The sequence below is a fragment of the Rhodamnia argentea genome, chromosome 3, assembly GCF_020921035.1.
Source record: "Rhodamnia argentea isolate NSW1041297 chromosome 3, ASM2092103v1, whole genome shotgun sequence".
In the NCBI taxonomy this organism is placed as follows: Eukaryota; Viridiplantae; Streptophyta; class Magnoliopsida; order Myrtales; family Myrtaceae; genus Rhodamnia; species Rhodamnia argentea.
This window is the reverse complement of record NC_063152.1, coordinates 7,600,409-7,620,776: the sequence shown is the minus strand read 5'-3', so window position 1 is coordinate 7,620,776 and position 20,368 is coordinate 7,600,409. Positions and strand designations below refer to the sequence as shown.

Genomic DNA, 20,368 nt, shown 5'->3' with positions numbered 1-20,368 from the left:
GTTCTTGAAACAGTTGGGAGACGAAGGGAGAGGAGAGAATTTGCGGAGCGAGAGAGAAGACAGAGAGGGGAGACGATGGAATGGCAGAGCTAGAACCAGAGAACACAGAATAGTCCCGTTGAAGTAAAGATTAATTGCTTATTTGAATTTTCAAATTCTAATTTCTTCAAACAATTTCAATTTTTTGAATATAATCAATGAAGTATAAGCATTAGCTGCATAGAGCTTCAACGGCCAAACTCTTCAAGCGAGATTTGTAAGTAATGCTATTTTTAGGATAACTAAATGAGTTGATTGGGAAATTAATTTAAATAAAATCTGCTGCAAGTGCATGCATAGTTTTAATGAGATAAAACGATAACTTATTAGGGGTTTCCTAGTTGGGGCATGCTTTTCCTTGGTTGTCAAAGCAAAAATAGCTTTTCCACGAACAATTGTAATTGAAGTTCCGTTTTCGGAGACAAATAAATTAGCATAAAAATGAGCGCTTATAAAATGTGAGATTTTATGAGATCAAGGCGTGATTTATTATGTTAAAAATAGGGGATTGGAAAGATTTAAATTCAAGACTTCCTAGTCCGATACCAAGTAAACTTTTTATGGGACTATTGCTAACTTTTTTTATTTGGTCATTTTCTTGTTTTAGTTCGAGCTATTGATAGCATCACGTAGCGGGCAGGTTAATGCATTTGCCACATTTATTATTCTTAAATTTGAATTACTCTAAAAGGAATTATCATAACAATTTCTCAACTACAAAGGGTTCGCTCTTTCCCTTTGTCGAAATAAAGCGAGGGCAAATTTAAACGCGTCAAATGGTGCATAATCTTTTGTTTTCCCTCGAGAATATTAGGTTATTTTATTTTTCTTTCTTAGTAGTGGTGTGGCTTTTGGAGCAATGATAGCGTTGTTGTTGGGATTTCGTTAAGGGTCCGTTTGGCGGTGATTCTGTTCCCAAAAAATGATTCCGATCAAAATCACTTTTTTTGATTCTGTTCCCTGGATGATTTTTTGAGAATCAAAACGCGTTTGGTAATTGTTTAAAATTTTTGTTCCCGGAACAGAAACGCGTTTGGTAGCTGCACAAAATTTCCGTTCCCAATTTTTCATTTAAATCAAATAATTATATAATCACATTTGATGGCAAAGAGGGAAAATAATCAAATAGTGATTATGGAGCAAAAAAAAAAAAAAGTAACAAAATTTCCGTTCCCAATTCGTTTGTCGATTTTTCATGAGTATGCAATCGTTTATATTGTTTGAAAAGTAATTCGTATTACATTTACAGAATTTGTCTAAATCATTTGTTTGTTATTATTTATCGTGACTTTTAGATTGATTACCCAAAAAAAATGAAAGAAAAGCTCCTCATTGTGCAACCGCCTATAGTTTTGCACTCTTGTAATTACACATCGTAAAAGCTTACAAGACCTATAACTCAACTATATTGATTTTTTCTTCACCCGACTCGACAAAATTTTTGTGCGACTCGAAAAATGGAGAAAAAATGGAGATTTAGTTGACGGCGTGGAGAGTTGGGTCCAATCTTTAATAAAAAAAAAGTTGAAAAAACATAATAGGAAATAAAAATAAAACTTAATTAGAGTAAAAAATAAAATAGCTAAAAATTTGAAAAAAAAAATGCGCATTAGAGGTCCCTTAATATAAAAAATAAATTAGATTTAAAATTTTTCTAAAAACTAATTTTTTTAAATATAAATTTAAATTTAAATTGAATTTAAAAATAGGCTTAAAATTTTACAAAAAAAAACTAATTTAAAAAAAAAGGGGGGGGGGGGAAGATTTGATGACGAGAATTTTTTTTCAAAATTTTAGCTATTTTCAATCTAAATTTTTTTTAATTTTTTTTAAATTATTAAATTAAAAATTTAAGTATTTTTTATTTCCCCCATTTCTTAAAATTTTAAATTTTTTTATTAAATTTTCCTTAAATAAAAATTTTAATTTAAGAAAATTAGTTTTTAGCAATTAATTTATTTTAATTTATGTAAAGTTGAAAATCCACGTGGACTTTTTTTTAAAATAATACCATTTTATATTAAATTTTAATTATAAGTATGAGGGATAAGTCATAAGTATATTCCGTAAAAAAGTGATCCTCAAAAGTGTTCCAAAACATCAGAATCATCTTTTTTTTGCTTCCGAAAAGTGGTCCAAAAGTGTTCCCGGGACCAGAATCAAAATCATTTTTTTTTCCATTACCAAACATGTTTCTGATTCTTTTTTGTTTCTGGGAACAGAAACAGAGAATCAGAATCACCGCCAAACAGACCCTAAGTCGCCTAATGGAACTTGGTTTCTCGGTAGTCACGGGACAATAGACCAAGGCCCTATTTAGTAATGTTTCTATTTCTCCGATTCCGCTTTCCAGAACAAAAAGGAATGACAAACATGTTTGGTAATATAAATAATTTTGAATTTGAATCTTTTAGACAAAAAAAAAATTGATTCTCCAAAAAAAGAACACTTTTCAAAATCACCAAAAAGAACAAAATCTCAGTTCTTTTTTAAAAAAAAAAAATTAAGTTCACGTGAACTTTCGAATTTTTAAAAAATTAAATTTAGATTTGAAAATTTACTAACAACTAATTTTTTATATTTAAAATTAAATATAAAAATAAAATTTTAAATTTTAAAAAAAATTAAAAAAAAACTTAAAAGGGGAAACTTAAAATTTAAAAAAATATGAAAAAAATCAAAACATAAAAAGTGGGGGAATTTTAAAAAAGTTTGAAAAAACATTTTTATTTTTTTTAAAAGAAGAAATGTATTTCTGTTCGAAAACAGAAATTTTATGTAGCTATCAAACGCGTACCGATTCTCTAAAAGTCATCTGTAGAATAAAATCAAAAATATAATTCTAATCAGAATCACTTTTTTGAAATGCCAAATAGGCCCTTAAGTGCGTTCATATTGTAAATTTGTTTTGGGACAATGGCGGTGCACGCATATTTTTACTGCCTTAAAAATGCTAAGTCAAACATAACGCCCGTTTCTGAATCAGAGGGCTTACGGGGGTGGATTTGACACTAGCTAATGTGTTTTTCCTAGACAAAAAAATGCTTGTAGCAGATTTGAGATTGATTATAAATGTTGGAATTTTTTTGATAGAAAAATTGGAGACAGATTTGGGATTATAGAAAAGGCTGAGGTAGAATTAAAACTGGATTTAAAGTTTTAAGGGTTTTTACGGAATTTAGCCTATATAAAAATGAAAGAAAGAAAGAAAGAAAGTCCCCGCTTTAATCATCTAGGGGCAGATTCGTAATTAGATAGCATATAATAATTTTCTTTCTTTCCGCCCGTCTCCCCGTGACTGGGTCCCACCATTCCTTGCTTAACTTGAAGTCACCGCTTTTCTCTACCAAGTTTTGGTCCGTCTCCCGCTTGGAATGACTGGCCGGGCCCACCAGGGCCACGACTCTACCATCTCCTTAATTGTCAAGTTGCCAATTAATCATTTAATCAAATTTCTTGATCTCACAATTTCCTAATCAAACCGAAACCAAGTTAATAAATCAAAATTTTCAGTTTTTTTCCGGTAAATGTTTTTGCTTGGTTTAGTTTAGCGACTGCAATCTTCCTTGAACACCTATAATTTAACATATGCATCAATTCCAATACCTATAATATTGAATAGAGCTCATACGTGCAGTCTTAATTCATTTAAATCGTATGTAACTGATAACTCTAGAAAATAGAGTTATTTTACCTATTTTAGATAACAAATAATATAATTTCTTTGACAAAATATTTGAATTTCGTTCTATTTATTGAATTTTTCCTTGTTTGTGCGGGATAATGATATATGGAGAAGAAAAGGAAAAAAGAAGGAAACCAAGATGCCACCAACGGAATCGTTAGAAGATAGAGACTAAATCATCAAAGATTGCCTTGTTTTTAGGATATCATAATATTATCCTTAGAGGTTTATTTTTTTTAAGATATCTTAATATTATTTTTACGACTTTATTTTATTCTTGAGTCTTGAATGTTATTCTAGACGGAGGATAACATAAAGAGCTTTGGGAGAGATGTTTGATTTTTTTTTTTTAACTTTTTACATTGTTCGTTCATTATTCTCGGAGTTTTTCAAGTATTTTCAAGAGAAGACAAAATGACGATAGAATTCTTGTTCTTTGATTCCAGATGTTTGATTTAATTTGTATGTTTATTTTTCCTTCTATTATGTTCTAATTTTCTTTTGTTATGGCTACGATGTAGCCCGACCATGATGATATGAATTTCATGATGTTTATATTTTGCAAGTGATTTCATTCATGTGAGTTATATATTATTATGCTTAATGCTTTTAATTGACTAGCCACCATTTAAATACTCCAATGTGCATGTTTGAGACCGAGAAGTAATAATATGCAATTGCTCCTTATAATATAATGTAGATAGAAATATACCATGTTATTTGTGTAGCTTTCAGTGATAAGGTGATCCAAAAACTCATTGTAAATTGGGAAATATTCACAAATTTTAATGCACGTATGTTTATTTAAATTCACATAGAGATATAATGAATTGACAAATTAAGTAGGTTTAGTATACCTAGAGATAGGATAATAAATAGCAAAGGAAATTCCGCTATCACATGTTTGATATCGTTATTGTTTTTGTATGCGTAAAGATATGAAATTCATGTCTAGTGGTTATGGTTGTCGCGACCTAAAATTCGGGTTTTCCAATTTTAGGTTAATGGATTGCCAAATTAATTAGATTAACTAATTTAGCTCGAACTCTCTCAAGTTCTACCAAATCGTGACTTATGGTTCAAATGATTATCTTTCAAAAGATTTTTTTTTTTATTTTTTCGGAGCCGCCACTAATCATTTCTTGGTAGGTTGATTAGAAACCTAAATAAAATAGTGGGAGAAAACTATTTTATTTCTGCAAACCAAAGATCTTAAGTTCGGGACTTGGTTACATTAATTTTCCAATTAATGCCCTTACGGTACCAATTTCATAAAAAAAGTTTGATTTGGCAATTTTGATGAATTAGGACTTGCAGTTCAAAGGTACAATTTTTAGGTTTTCTTTTTATTAGTGTTTTTTTGTATTTTTGATGTATTTTCGAAATTAAAAATTAAAGGAAAATGAGAGTGAATTGGTTCAAGATCATCTTAAAGTTTTCGAATTTAACTTGCATTAATTCCCAAATTTTTTAAGAAAATATCTTAACCCTATGTCTGCATCTTTTAATATCTATCCTAATGGATTCCCAAGGTCATGTTTATTGAATGTAATCCATGAGATAAGATTTCTAGAAAATCCTATCTTTCTAAAAAAAGTGATAAGACGTGGTTTTTAAGAAACCATATCTTGCTACATCTTTTTTTATTTTCTGAGATTTTGTGACATGAAAATTAAACATGAGACATGCACGATTTGTTTCTTTTATTGAAATTTTCTGATTTTTTTTTTGTGATTTTAAGTTTTTATGAATGAATTTAAATTAAAGTTGCAAATCTTTTAATGAAAAGGATAATTACCGCTATTTCTTTCGAATTAAGTTTCAATCTGAAGCCCGACGGATCGACCCTAAAATTCAAAATACCCGCTATGGAAATAATTCCGTCTAAAGCCCGATAGATAGACTTATTTCCATATATACGGTTGCGGGTTAGGAGATTTTCCTAATCGATCACATTTTGAAAGATTTATGATATCTTGAGTATATTGGATATATTCGAAAGATTTTCAGATGATCACGAGATTGTCACAAAGATTTCAAATGTTTGCATCACTAAATAATCTTTCCAAATTAGACACAAGATATATTACAGGATATATTGTGAATTTTCGATTTCCAAAAAAATGCAATCTTCCAAATCAAGCAATCAAATATTTTGGACTAACAATTCGATTTTCCAATCAAGGCAATTCAAACAATCAATTTTCCAATCAAATATTCAGAATATCCGAGATTCAATTTTCGATGTACAATCTTTCGAATTAGACAATTTTCGGATATCTTAATCTTGCAACATGAGTTTTCAATATATGCAATTTCAATCAATTGGATACGCAATCAAATATTCAGAATATTTGAATCAAGAAAGTTACCTATGGTGAAAAATATCTTCCCTTGTTCGAATTTGCGCGAAAAATTGCACTCCAAGCTTGTGAATTGAACCAATCGGCTAGTGCTTCACTCAAATTGGGTAGATGAGGGTCCTCTTAAAGCCTTTGGAATAGCAGCAAAACAGCAGAGGAAGGAAAACGCCAATTGTGGGGGTTGGAGAGGACCGAATGGCATCGAAGGGACTACCGAAGACCGTCGGGATTGGTGACCATCGTTGAGAAGGGTAGCGTTGATTGAAGCCGCGACCGCCGAAGGAGAGCCAAAACCAGAACCTAAACTTTCCTCTCACTCTTCTCTTAAATTCTTTAAGCTCTCTCGCGTGAGTTTCTGAATTCTTTTCTGAGTATTCCCCCCTGGGAACTTGTGTAGACAAGTGTTGATGTCAGAGAACCTTCGACTCTCTCGTGGAACACTCTTTTTGAGTGTGTAGCCGTGAACTCCGTGGATGAAACCCTTTGAGCGTGGATGAAAACCACCAAAGAGACACCTCTCTCCTCTCGTGTTCACTCTCCCTTTTTGTGTGCAGAAATTTTTTTGCCTCCACCCAAAACCCTAGTGAAAGAGCTCTATTTATAGAGAAAAGCTTTGCAAGCTTGGGGCTTAAGTTTTGTTAATCCCGCCAAACAAACCCGGGATCAAAGTATGTGATCAATTAAGTCCCAAAGGATCCAATTGCATTAATTTGATTGGAATTTTTGGCACATAATAATTGACATTTTTAATTAAGGCCTTTAAGCTTAAAATAGCCCCAAATTCTTCTTTGAATTGCCGGTTTTTTATTTAAGCTCATATCATCTAACAAATCAAGCTCAAATCTTCTGCCGTCGGTGGTCCAATGCAAAATGCAATGCATGAATACTAAAATTAAATGAAAAAGATTAGCTATTATTTTTGGTAGGAATTAAAATTTAACTCCAGATTTTTATGCAAAATAAATGAATAAGGAGAAATCAAAATTTAGGTGTCAACAATGGTGAAATCGGATATTCTAACATATTTATTTGATTGATTTATCACATCCGGTTACGAACTTTTGTCTTTAAGATTGTCAATTTTAATTTATTCTCAATTCTATTTTTACTTGTTAGATAAATTTTATAATTAATTCATTTTTAGTATTTAATTAGTTTATTAATCATCAATCTCTGTGGGATTAATTGTTCAACATGTACAATTGCGTTGAGAATTTTGCGAACAGTAACTCTATATAATACTTAAACATAAATACATCGGGCTTCTCTTAAATAACGAGGGTAGCTAGGGAAAAGTGTCAAAAAAGTCTTAAACCTATTGCATTAGTGCCAAATTAGTCCTAAACATATTTTTGGTGCCAATTCAGTTCTAAACCTTTTGCATTTATGCCAATTCAGTCATAAACCTTTTTGCATTAGTGTCAATTTAGTCCCAAATTTTTTGTATATGTGCCAATTGAGTCAATACGGTCAATTTTGGTCGGAAATCATCGGAAGTGGACATCAATTGTCCTACATGGCACAACCGATGCTAACGTGGACATTTTTTAATATATATATATTATATTTTTAATAAATTTTAAGAATATTTAAAAAAACAAAAATAGTTTAAAAATTATTTAAAATATTTAAATAATATTTAAAAGTATTCAAGTCAATGCTAGCCGTGCCATGTAGGACAATCGACATCCACGTCGGCGATTTTCGATCAAAATTAGCCTGATTAACTCAATTGGCATAAATACGTAAGATGTATGACCGAATTGGCACCAATGCAAAATGTGTAGGACTGAATTGACATTAATAAAAGTTTTAGGACTGAATTGGCATCATTGTAAAATGTTTAGGACTGAATTGGCACCAAAAATAAGTTTAGGACTAAATTGGCACTAATGCAATACATTTAGGACTTTTTTTATACTTTTTCCGAGTAGCTATGTTAACAAAAATGTTAAATAGGATTTTTTACGTACCACCCAAAATATACCCAAGCATATTAGTCTCATCCGACGATTCATTTAATATAGATCTATCCCCATAAAATAACGAGGGGGAGCTATCTTTTATAAGTATTTTAAATAGGTTTTACTTGCAACTCAACGTATACCTAAGCATAGTAATATTGTTATTCAACATGGTTGGTGCAAGATGTGAAGTAATTTGTATGTTCAATAGTGAGTCCATCCATTTAAATTCCATTTAATATTTATTTTTTTATTTAGTTACTCAATAAAACAATGCATTTCGGATATTGAATCAGCTCCAGTTAAATTCGAGAGCCTAACCGCATTCGTTAAAAAGAGTTTGTAACGAATCATGAAATTTGTTTTTTTCCTTTTATCATTAATTCAGTTCTATTTAAAGCTAATCAACTCAAGCTTGTAATTCTAAAGTACCTTGCCTAGAATACAGCTAACCTAAAAGGCGCCAACACATGAATGCAACACATCAGCCTATACATATTAACCTCTCTAATAGGAGAGTACCGCGTATATTTACCACTCTAATTGTTGCGATACTTACCAACATAAACAACTATCGATCATTTCTATAATTTGACGCGACAAAGTTGACGTCCGATAACACAAATCACCATCTTATCGAGTTCGGCACACACTTGTTTGGTAAGTAAAAAGCAATGCGAGGGCTTTACTTTTTTAGATTCATTATATGCATGCTATTTAGTTATGTAATTGTTGCTTCAAGTTTGTATTTATGTTGTACATTATTTCACACTTGCTTTTACGACATCATATACGCTTTTAGAAGATCTTCCTTAAACCCATGCTAAAGCTGTTGGATCGTGAAATAAGATTCTAAATTTGAAAAAGAAGTATTTAAAGAAAATCATACTAAAATAACTAATTAACTGCAAAACGAAGCATTTATGGAAGGTTTGAGCCATAAGATAATCAGCTATTGGTAATAAAAGATCCCAAAGTCGGATCACTTGCGCATGCTTCCTCCACTGCCCCACGTAAGTTGGGGTAATTACTTAATTCCTTTTTCTTTAAGTTTAATTTTGGTGTCTACTAAAAAAGGAAAAAAAAAAAAAAAAGAAGTTCAATTGAAAGGAGCGTGTACAGGAAAAAGGATAAGGAAGCTCGGGGGAGAACGTCCGCAGAAAAACCCTAGAATTTCAATTCCATGGCGGAGACCTCCGTGCACGGCGCCATCCACCGCGAGTGCTCCGCTCCTCCTCTGAGCCGTAGGGACCTTATCAGCGGCTTGCCCGACGCCATGATCCACAACATCTTCTCTTTTCTGCCCATCCACGACGTCGTCAAGACCTGCGTCCTCTCCAAGCGCTGGCGGCCCACTTGGACCACCGCCACCGACCTTGTCTTCGTTGGATACGATGTATACTTTGAACCCCCGCCTGACAGTCCCTTGTTCTTCCCGTCCATTGTCGACAGCGTCCTGAGTCAGTTCTCCTCCCCCACGGTGAAGAAATTCCACCTCACCCGCTTCATGTACGACGAGGCCGACCGCCCCAGGATCGACCTATGGCTCCGGTTCGCGGTGCGGCGCTCCGTGGAGGATCTCCGCTTGCGGCTGTCTCAACGGTCGCGGTTTTTTTATGTACTGCCGGAGTTCTTGTATTGCTTCAGCCGGTTGGTGCGCCTGGACGTCGGTAAGTGCTGTTTCTCGTTGGATATGACTATTTGGTGGCCTTGTCTTAAGGTCTTGTCGATCGAAGATGCCCAGTTGAGTGATGATTTCCTCGGGCGAATCTTCAGGGGATGTCCTGTTTTGGAGTCCCTTGTGTTGTCCAGCTGCGAGGGCGTGAACAACATTATAATTGATTCGTTATGTTTGAAAAAGTTGGTGCTCGTTAGCCTCGGCTTTGGTTCTTACGTGAAGAAACTTTGCGCCCCGCATTTGCTTTCCTTGCGCGTAATAGGAGGGAATCATGCTGGGTTCAGACTTGACGACGTGTCTTCTTTGGTGGAAGCCGATTTAGATTTTTCCGTTGAAAGTCGGGATCCTAATTCCAAGGGCCGCGACTTGTTGAGGCATCTTCTTGAGAAGGTGCGCGGAGTTCCTACCATCACCACCGGCGGTTGGTGTTTGCAGGTACAGCCTCAATTTTTCTTACTATTTATAAGACCAGCTCGTGTTGAGTGGGGTCTGTGATTGGCGGCATTCTTGATTTCATCGAGGGGATTCGTTGTGATCTCATGTGTAATTAATCATTGGCTGATAGGATGATTCATAAGTTTGTCGTTACGAACTGGTGAACCTTGGAGCTTTTTTCCCCTCCGTTTACGTTTCAAGTAAATGGATCTGGGATCTCACTCAATTAGGGACAATGAAAGCCACTAGGTATTGGTAACTGTTTTGGATGCTGCTCAACGCCACATTGTCAAACTCTTTACTTTCACAAGAAAAATGCACAAAGAGATTATCTGAAAGAGTTACTTTTTTTCAATTCATTCCTCCAGTTTATAGAGGAAATACAATTATCTGGATATATGGCGAAGGGTCATGGACCTAGTCATCTTTGGTTGACTGAACTGGGTCGTGCTCTCTTGTCACCTTAGGCCGCCATTCCATAATAAATGCTACTTGGGTATCCCCTGAATATTTTACAATGGCAGTAGAATGATTCACTTGGAAACTTCAGTCGATAAATAGGCTCGCTGTCTCGGGTGACCCACTACTTGAATTTTCAGATCTTTCAAAGATCACAAGTCTTACCTGAGAAGCATATGTAAACAGTCTCGATTCTTAAACACATTCCCTTGTTCATTTTTACCCGTGGTGTCCTCATTGGTCTTTTCCCAGCTGCGAGACGGGGTCAGAGGATATCGAATCTGGATGGACTGTAAATTTTTGTTATTCCTTATTCATGTTGAACGGGAAAAAGAAATGTCAATTAACATTTTCTATTTTGCTCGCTTAATTTCCTTAGGTTCTGTCCCTCTTGGAGATGGATGGAGTGCCGTCTCCATTGTCAAAATGTCAGAATCTGATACTACATGCACCAGTTAATCAATGGGACCTTCCCGGGATAGCATACATGCTACGAAGTTCACAGTGCCTGGAAAAATTAGTCATATACCTGACTTGCTTCCCGATGGTATGTTCCTTTGCTATGGTATTTTCGATTTGCTTCTTGTGCTGACTTCTCTTTCGCATTGATGTTTAAACAATGAGTTAAAACTTTAGAAGCACATAAAGAAGATCAATCTCTAACTCTTATTTGTTCCAGCAATTGAAAATTGCCCAACCCTGTGAGTCTAGCAGCCTGTGTGCAGGGCAACATTAAGCTGTTTGGTTCATGTCTTAAAGTAACTGCAGTGTTGGACTGGAGGTCCTTTTGCTGCCATGTAGCGTTCGAATCTTGAACTAAGAGTTTAGCGATGAGCACCTAGAAAGAGAACATGTTTATATGTGTAGACGAGTTTGAGAGCTTAAATTAAAGTAAGACTAACTAGCATCTGCAGAGGACTAATGGAAATCGTTTGTTTGAAATTTTAGTGAGCCAATGAAGTTTTTTCCCCCCCTCCTTTGGTTCAGCTTCTCATGTGAAGTTTGTTTCTTGAATGGGGTATTTATGTGCAGTTTCAGCTTCATCGAGAATCTGAAGAACGTTTCAACTTTGACGAAGAAGATTTTTTGTGCTCACGGAAGGGGAACTTTGAATGTTTGGTGAAACATCTCAAAAGAGTTGAGATCGTCGGCTGTGAAGCTTATGTTGGTGAGTCGAAACATCTGCTCGCCCTAATTAAGTTCCTTCTTGGGGATGCACTTGTGCTGGAGAAGTTGATTATCAAGGCTAAATTGCCGCCCACACCAGATGGACAAAAACAACTTCAAGTGATCCAAAATGTGCTCAGCTATCAAAGAGCTTCCAAAAATGCTGAAATTGTCTTTGATTATCATTTCAAATAGGCGTCCTAAAAAAGGTACATGAAAACCCGGGTATCGAGTTGATCTCATGGCAAGGCATGTTGCCCCGGGCACTACACTGCTTATTCTTATTCGAATCGTGACAGTTTTTAGGTTTCTTAACATGTAACCTAATTTAAACTTTCGAGCTTAGTTCATCTGTATTTATGAACCTCTTAAGGAAAGAGGTTAATGGTAGTGCTTTGGATTATCGACAAATGAAAGGGCGTTTTGCTTGCGACGTTGCTCAGCTTTCTCTCTGTCCGGAATTTATGAATAAGCGAATAACATTTTCAGGTGCGTTGGAGCTTTAGTGAATAATCTCGGAGAAAGATGATAAACGAATAGATACACACCGTTTTTGCTGTGATAATGTAATCAGAATAAGCTTAATTCCTACATTTGTATTTAGAGTATCCAAATTGATCTCGATAATTCTTCACGAGGAGCGGCTTTCTTAGACTTCACGGATGGACGCTTCAGCAAATTTTTACGTACCTAAACGGACGTAACCGATGGCAGCCCTCTCCTCCGAACCGGAGAGGACCTTTTGGATTTTCCTCACACTCCTCCATCGGGTTAAAACAATCAGCCAGATAGGCACCTCGTTGTCTTGCAACCGTGTTCATGTGGCGTATACAAGGGAAACCATAAGTAAATAACCCAAGCGCATAATCCAAAAAGAGCTTTTGATCATGATTTGAGCTGTACCTATGCTGTTGCTCGAAGATTTTTCATCCGAGAATCCGCCCGGGAAAGATCCGTGGTAAATTCTCCTTCAACGGATCAACAATGTCTCCCAATTTCTTATTATTCAGGTACAGCTCCACCCGAGGGTATCTTTCACGGATGTCAGCAATGACCTCACGAGCTTCTTTTACGGTCGGTGTCCTCGAATTGTCCTTAACTACCTTACTAAATATAGCCGCGATATCTTCCCGAGAACAAACAACCGAACAAATCGTCACGCCATCCCTAGATGGAGTCGGTCTCCATTTCTTAGTGTAGAGAGAAATATGCCATGACCAGTAGTTAGCTTGTTAGCATGTTTTGTGAAGGCCCTCTCTTGTGAGTGAACGTATTCGGGTTTTCTAAACTCCAATAAAATCTTCAATTTCTGACCCCGCAACAATACTAGGACATAACCTTTTCAATAATTTCCTGGAGCAACCTCTTAGCAATTCGACCGAGAAAGCCAAAATAGATAAGTGCAAATTGTTCAAGACTCAGATTGATTGAATTTTAACGGAGCACACCGAAACGGATGCTAAATAGCAAGTGCTGAAATCTGAACACAAAACCGACGTAAAATGCAGTGCTTATCTTTTCATAATGAAATTTAAGGCATTGCGGATCGACTTTAGACACTATGTACTGTCACGAGACAACTTGGACACACGTCAAAGCATTTTCGCATTAGTGAAATGCCGCCTGGAAAATGGATGTTTACACTCTGGAGAAGAGTCAACTCTATCGTTCAGAACAATGCTTTTTTTCGATGGAGACAAAAATTGTGACATGTCAACCTTAGCATTTAAGTTCCAAGTAGATTGACAAGTAAAAATCTAAGAATGAAAGGAAAGAAGCCACAAAGGACACGAGAGAAATGTATTATTAAAGAGCTATACAGGAACTTTACCATGACTTTTCGCTAATCACTTGCGGGACAATCACCGCATAAAAGCTCTCACATTTCTCAACACGAAAACATTCATCGGTTGCCGTAGCGCGTCTGTTATCCCGTTTCACCAAGATGTCAATCCAAAATAATTAATTCACACAAGAATACAAGTGTATGCTTAGCTTAAATGTAATAGACTAGAAGCGAACATATAGTCGGATGAGATACCCGACCAACTCGCTTCGTGAAATCTCTTACTACAGGCCGCAGCCCAATACCAGTTGACGAGGCAGCCATACCATAGGGAATAGAAGATGTTTCTCCAGTCTTCTCTTGGGTAGACATTTCTTTGTCGGTTACTTTCACAACCCTTCTTTTAGATCGATTCCATCTCTTCGGAACCTGCCAAAGACTAAAAGTCTTTGGTATGCTGAACTCGTTTAAATTATGAGGGCGATAAAACTTCCGGTATTAGTAGGCATATTACTCTTTCAGCCTCCACATAGATGAGAGAGGTCGCACTACCATCATAAGATGTCGATATTACAATTCTTCTAACTTATGCGCAAAACCAATCCCCATCGATAGAATCATGCCGTGCCTAAGGCACAAAAGTTAGCATCCTCAAATTAGCATATATTCCAGAAGATAATCTTCTGCTTATGAGGCAAGCATATTAATGGCGTTAAAATAGTTCAGACTAGAACATATATGCATGGTTGATCAAATAAACAGTTTTTACGGTATGCCTTGATTCTGGAGAATATCCATATAGTGACATTTGAAAGTGCGGAAACCCCCCAAGATGGGAGAAGAAAAATTGTGTAGATAGACACCAGATATGCAATTACACTAAGAAATAACTGGTTCGCCAAAGAAACAACGTAATGAAGTATGGAGTAATTACATGTTCAAGATGTGATCAGCTGCCTCTAGAAGTGTTATATTGACTTACTCCGTGGATGCAATTTCAATGAATCCTCATTCACAAAGTCATAAAGCTCTGCAGCAAACTCCACGCCTGTCCGGCCACCGCCAACACAAAGGAAAATGAAGGATCCTTCTTCTCTCTTCAAAACAGTCGATGACACTTCTCCGAATTTCTTATGCATCCTCTACTTCCTAAAAGATCAACATGCAAAAAAAGAAAAAGAAAAAGAAATAAAAATCATAAACTCCATCCCCGGTGCAATAACTAGACAACTCCAATGACAATTTCTCGCAGGCATCAAAACTTTTTTTTCCTGCTTTATTTCACACGCGTTACTATGTGAGAATACACGAGAAGGCACACAAGAATCTCCAATCTATTAATGCTTATAGTCGATTGCGCCTGTAGTCAAAATTAACCATATGGTGTTGCTTCATCTTTACAAATCTAGGTGTGTATGTATACAATTAGTACCTTCAAGAACTTGCAGTTCTCCGCCACCCTAGGAATATTAAATGTGTTGGACCGGGCACCAATGGCTATAACCAGATGGTCATAGTCAACAACAAATTCCTCTTTTCCATTGGAATTGGTTCCATTACTAGTTCGACGGTAGACCTTTTTAGTTTCTGCATCAATTTTGACACACTCGGCTTCCCAGAAACGAATGTCCATATTTTTCTGCTTTCGAAAAAACAAGACAAACCATATGAAGCTATCGCTACTCACGCAAACTCCATAGTCACTACTAAAGGTCTGCCCATCATTTCAGAAGCAGGTGATAAACGAGGGGTTTATGATATATCCCCCAGGTTCATTAAGGTTATAGCAGATAAATATTTCTCTAGTAGCTCATCACATAGACCAGTCTTGTTGAACCTGTCTAATCCTCAATAAGCATTCAAAATAAGAAGTCCACGTGCAAATAGAACATGATCTAAGGGGCCTTGTGGTGGTCTAATCCTATTACATGAGAGTATTATTACCTTCTGAACTGGTTCAACAATGCTACGAGCAACATAGGGGTAAATGCAAAGTAATTACGAGGTGATAAGACCTGGATATCATAGGAGGAATTCTTAATATGCCTTTAAAAAGATGTTCCAAGTACCACCACCCTCTTCTTTTGCTCTCGGCTTCTACTGGTGCAATTGCTTGTGCACCTAAGGTTGCCTGTGCATATGCCACTGAACAAATCATAACAGAAGAAACAAGCTATGAAACTCTCAGCATTAAATGATAGACCATGGAAGACTATCAAATAAAAGAGAGAAGAAAATCCTACCATTGGTAATGAAACTGGCATCTGAGGCGGTTGTGATGCTGATGAGATAAAAAAAAAGCATTCGCAATACCCTATTATGTGTGAGAGAAGTGAGAATACAGCAAGCCACGCTGCAGGGGCTAAAGCCCCACCAGCACCCTTGTCGGTTCATCTTCGTCTTTTTGTGGAAAATCTAGCATTTCTCAGCTTCACTTTCAAGCATCACGACATAAAATTTCAAGCGATCATGCCACTCACAGGACATAACAAGGAAGATGCAAAAACTCCAAGCTGCATCCAAGTGAACATCCGACATTTCATTTCACGGGGACAAACGGCCGGTTCCTGTCTCAGAACGGAGGACCCACAAACGAAAACTGCCGCATGCAACATGGCTCGATAGATTAAACATGGAACAGACAAAAACAGAAATAATATCCACGGCCAAGTATGAAGGACACAGAATTATTTGAAAACACCAGCTTTTATGCCTGTAAATTACATGCAAGAAGCCAACCACGAGTATTTCTGTCAATTCTACAGAGCTTATTGGATTTTTGGTTAGTTCTATCAAACAGACACTAATTTGCTTAAAAAGGATTGAGACCTAGTCAGCAAACTTGCCTAATTGGTGCGCTTCCATCTTCTAGCTCTCTTCTTTTTTGGGAGCAATCGGATCATCGACCTCACTTGATATAAGTCCTTTTGTCCCTGGCTGTTATTGACAATGAAGACTGTCAAATGGCTGACTGTTTAGAAAATCGACATTTATGTGAATGCACTTCCACACCCACACCCACACACACACACAGAGGGAGACGTTGAGAGGAGGGTTGTAGTTGGCCATGTTCCAATGGGCAAGGGTAGGTGAGGGTGTGCAACCTTGACAATGCATCGCCGGTGCCCGGGAGTGCCAAGCAACCCTCGCCGGACACTTACCGGGGTCCCGCCAAACTCTCCGATTGTGGCATGCGGCAGTAATGTTCCCTCCCAAGCACCGTGAGCTGCCGGACACTCGCTAATGACTGCTCTCACTCTCTGATTGTGGCATGCGGCAGTAATGTTCCCTCCCAAGGATATGGCAACACTCATACCCTCCTTTGTAATCAGATATTGATTACATTGGCTACAATAAAGAACAGGACAGCTCCGAGCTCATGTTTGCCTATTAAACTTATATGATCCTTTTATTATACTTAAAAATTGTGCTCTAACTTGGAAGAATACCCAAGTTTAATGCAAAATTGTGCTTATCACTCAAAATCGTATATTATGTCCGGCTCTCTTCGTCTAGAATAGACAGCTAACATAAGCATATTTACAATATGCATTTCATCCCGATGGGAAAAATCATAGATAAGTTTCTGTCAAGGGCTTTCATAAGACGATGAAACTAACAAAAAATATTGATACATGACTAGGAAAGGAGATGATTAGTAGAGGCAAGGCAGCACCGGATAAATACGTCTTTCTTTTAGAAGTAGCATTTGACTAGCTATTCGGTTCAGAAATTGACATTAAAAGTGCCGGAACCTCAGCAGGTGTCCTACTATCTCCACAAGACATTGACTTTGCATTCCGACGCTTTTGTTTACAACGGAGAAATTGGAACAACAAACTTTTCCTTTTAAGGGATAAGAAATAAAGAGGAGAGGTGAGCATGCAGGATCAAAAGTTTCTCCCTAGGCTATGAAATTGTATTCGGTCGATTTTTATGTCGGTCTACCTATCATACGCACGGATAATTACAATTGTTTGTTTACTTCAACCAAAGAGAGAGAGAGAGAGAGAGAGAGAGAGAGAGAGAGAGAGAGAGAGAGAGAGGAGGCAAACTATAAACTAAGCTTCTTACCATCAAGATCAAGCACCAATGTCACAGACTTCCTTTTTCTGAATTTCCTTGTGCGATGCTGTGAGTTGAAAACTTAACACTTCATCGAAAAAGTCGATGTAATGTTCCGATGAACAAATGTGGATCGAAGCACTCTGCTTCGCCCACATCGAAATGGCATACTGATTCGGAGTTGCAGCATCTCATCTGATCAATTGACATATAACAGTTGGATCCATCTAGATCAACTGTTCCTTCTTCATGTGACTTGGTATCTTCAATTGCACTAGTAATAAGTGTACTCCCTATAAGTTGTACCATCATGTATTTGCCAGAAACATCAAACAACGTACTTGACTCATCACCCTTGTACCCGGGCGTTTAATCGGTGGCATCCTCATCATCCATTGTAACATCATCGGGACGACAACACGCTATAAACATGTCGGAGACATAGAAATCTGATATACTGCAACTTTGGTAGTCACATGATCCCTTGTTTCAAAGATTTCATCTGCCTCCGACAATGCCTCAACAAAATCTAGTTCTCCCTACCAAATCTACCAAGGCATTAGAATTAAACTCCTCAAAAACAAACTAATAACTTTATGACGGCATGCGCACCAGGAAAATAAAATAGCCTCAACTCAACAAGTGGAATAAGTAGTTCCTCGTTAACAAGTAATGTTCATACAATAAAAGTATTGAATTGACCGGATGATCCGACAAGTAAAGGATAATGAAGCCTGCTTCTATTTAAGAAGTAAAAATTCTAAAGATTGAGGCATGGGGTGAAATTCGTAGAGTACAGATGCATTAATGAAAAGAAACACCCCGTGGGGGATCAAATACACTACCAGGAAAATTATGGCATCCTTGGCAGCAAAGGATGCTTACCCCAATGCCGTATCCAACAAGAAAAATTGGTGCTTAAGAGAAAGGTAGGGGAAAAACAAGATATTAGTCGCATCAATTTAGATAAACAACGGTCATATGATCTCTCCAACAAGAACTGGTTCCCTCCCTTATTGTAGTTGCAGCAAAGTAACAAAAGGATGTAAAATGATAACAAGACGAGAGAGCGCAAAAGGGACTATCTAGCTGCAGGAACATCTTTGATGGATGAGAGTCAAAACAGTAGCAATGGAGACACTTTCTGTGCTGGCTAGTTCACCAGGCCCCAAAATTGGAGAAAAAATAGTCTCCAAATTAATTGGAATGGTCGTGTTCCCGCAATTAGCAAACTCCAACTGTTACGATAGCAAAGGATGCATGAAAGTAATGACTATTTCAGAGCATATTGAAGAAGCAAACCGGACTCTGCAGATTGGATATACATTTAGAAATTACTAACAAGTTTGTCCCCACTAAAGACAAAATTTATGGAATTCGATTAAAAAAGAAAAAGAAAGACTGCTTTTCAAAAAAAGTTAACTTTCTTTATTGCTAAGCCAATTTCCTTAGTTAAATGTCTGGATGCTTCAACTTTTGATGATACAATCCAATTCTCATCCTTTTCAATTTCACTTAACACTCGATAATATGTCATGTTGTTTGTGCCCACCTAACTACCGATTCTAGTCCTCCCCGTGTTTTCACACATCAACACATATTTAATCACAAATGAGTATAAAAATAGATCCATCACCCAGGTAACCAAAAGGAAAAGCTAGCCCCTATAGATTCATTTCGGACAAATAATTCATGAGAGAACGAAAATCAGAAAATGAATGCATAACCAAGTCAATATGTAGCTAAAAACAATAAGAGAAAAATGTCGAATCCTGATCGATGCTCTCCCACACCTCCCAAGTACTTAGATTTGTCGGATCTATCCCGATTATCGGTAGCATCCTCCTGCCCATTTAATAGTGTTAGATACGGACGACAAAGCATGTAGGTTTGAGGGATAGTAAGGTCATTCACACTTTTGGCATAACTACTTATGAAGTCTTTGGCAAATTGAAAGGCTGACTCAACCACAATATGATAATAAACTTAGAAATAAGATAAAATTTCTAATAGTTTTGCTTATCAGAAACACAAACGGAATGGTGAAATCCAAAATGTAATGAGCTTTAGTGAATAGTCTCGGAGAAAGATCATAAACACACATATACGCACCGCTTTTGCTGTGATAATGTAATCAGAATAAGCTTAATTCCTATATTCGGAGTATCCAAATTGATCTCGATAATTCTTCATGAGGAGGATAAATGAGGACCGGCTTTCTTAGACTTCACAGATGGACTCTTCAGCAAATTTTCATATACCTAAAAGGACGTAACCAATGGCAGCCCCCTCCTCCGAACAGGAAGGGAGGACCTTCCGGATCCTCTCACTCCTCCATCGGGTTAAAACAATCAGCTAGATGGGCACCTTGCTGTGCTGCAACCGGGTTCATATGGCAGATACAAGGGAAAACATAAGTAAATAACCCAAGCGCATCATCCCAAAAAAGCTTTTGATCATGGCTTGAGCTGTACCTACGTTGTTGCCGGAAGATTTTAGAATATCTTTACATTTCAATTCATTTCCTAATTCAATAGAAAATATGCTATCCTAATTCATTCAATCCGGTTCTTCAAATGTTACCCGTCTATATTGATTTTGCATGGTTCTGAATTTAGTGCTATTGACAATATGTTAGTTGTAAACATGTTTCGAGATGATCTAACAGAATATTCTTTATTTAGTCTCGTCACTACTTTCTTATGTTGGCTTCTGTTTTCACCTCCT

The 20,368-nt window shown here is 36.7% G+C and overlaps 1 protein-coding gene and 1 pseudogene across 1 annotated transcript; one reads left to right on the top strand and one right to left on the bottom strand.

Moving 5' to 3' along the window:
* Window positions 1-9,234: 9,234 nt before the first annotated feature.
* LOC125314019 (F-box protein At5g03100-like) lies at window positions 9,235-11,985 on the top strand. The gene is made up of 2 exons (XM_048275474.1): window positions 9,235-10,164; window positions 11,656-11,985. The coding sequence occupies exons 1-2, from the start codon at window positions 9,235-9,237 to the stop codon at window positions 11,983-11,985; spliced, it is 1,260 nt and encodes a 419-aa protein (XP_048131431.1).
* Window positions 11,986-13,617: 1,632 nt separating this feature from the next.
* LOC125314018 lies at window positions 13,618-16,890 on the bottom strand (annotated as a pseudogene).
* Window positions 16,891-20,368: the final 3,478 nt, after the last annotated feature.